This window comes from Tupaia chinensis, unplaced genomic scaffold, assembly GCF_000334495.1.
Source record: "Tupaia chinensis unplaced genomic scaffold, TupChi_1.0 Scaffold000450_1, whole genome shotgun sequence".
Lineage (NCBI taxonomy): Eukaryota > Metazoa > Chordata > Mammalia > Scandentia > Tupaiidae > Tupaia > Tupaia belangeri.
The window spans coordinates 134,834-135,350 of NW_006159956.1; the positions used below are offsets into that span (position 1 = coordinate 134,834).

Genomic DNA, 517 nt, shown 5'->3' on the forward strand with positions numbered 1-517 from the left:
ATGCTCCTTAGACCTCGGTCTCCCCCCGGTAAACGGGCAGGGGCGGGTCTGCTGGGGGGACGGAGCTGTTCGCCCGCCCCCTCCTCCTCTCTCCTCCCCTGTCCGGCTCAGGCTTTCCACAGGAATGAGAGGGTGTCCATTCCCGCTGAAGACCCGGGACCGGGGGGTTGGGTATGTCCTGGCTTCGGTTCCGACCCCCCAGTCCTGGGCCCCAGGGAGGCCGAGGGGCGGGAGGGGGTGCTGACCCGTTCCGTAGAGCATGGCCAGCATGATGGAAGACACCCAGGCGGTGTCGCTGTAGCCCGCGCCGAAGTCCCGCATGAGCGCGCGGAAGAAGACGCTCACGGCCTTGGGGAAGCCATAGGCGAAGCCCGTGACCACAAAGCAGGCGCCCAGCACCACCCAGCCTCAGCCGCCGTCTGGGGGGCCCTCTCCTGGCCGGGGACCACCGGCGCCCATCACCACCACCTCTGCAGCCAAAAAAAAAGGGGGGGGGGGGGGGGGGGGCAAGGGGGGG

At 69.4% G+C, this 517-nt stretch overlaps 1 protein-coding gene across 1 annotated transcript in view; it reads right to left on the bottom strand.

Moving 5' to 3' along the window:
- Nucleotides 1–459, bottom strand: part of SLC16A8 (solute carrier family 16 member 8) — a 13,564-nt gene extending 13,105 nt beyond the window's left edge. Inside the window, 1 exon segment of the mRNA XM_006155374.1 lies at nucleotides 246–459. Within this exon segment, the coding sequence (XP_006155436.1) occupies nucleotides 246–459 (214 nt within the window).
- Nucleotides 460–517: the final 58 nt, after the last annotated feature.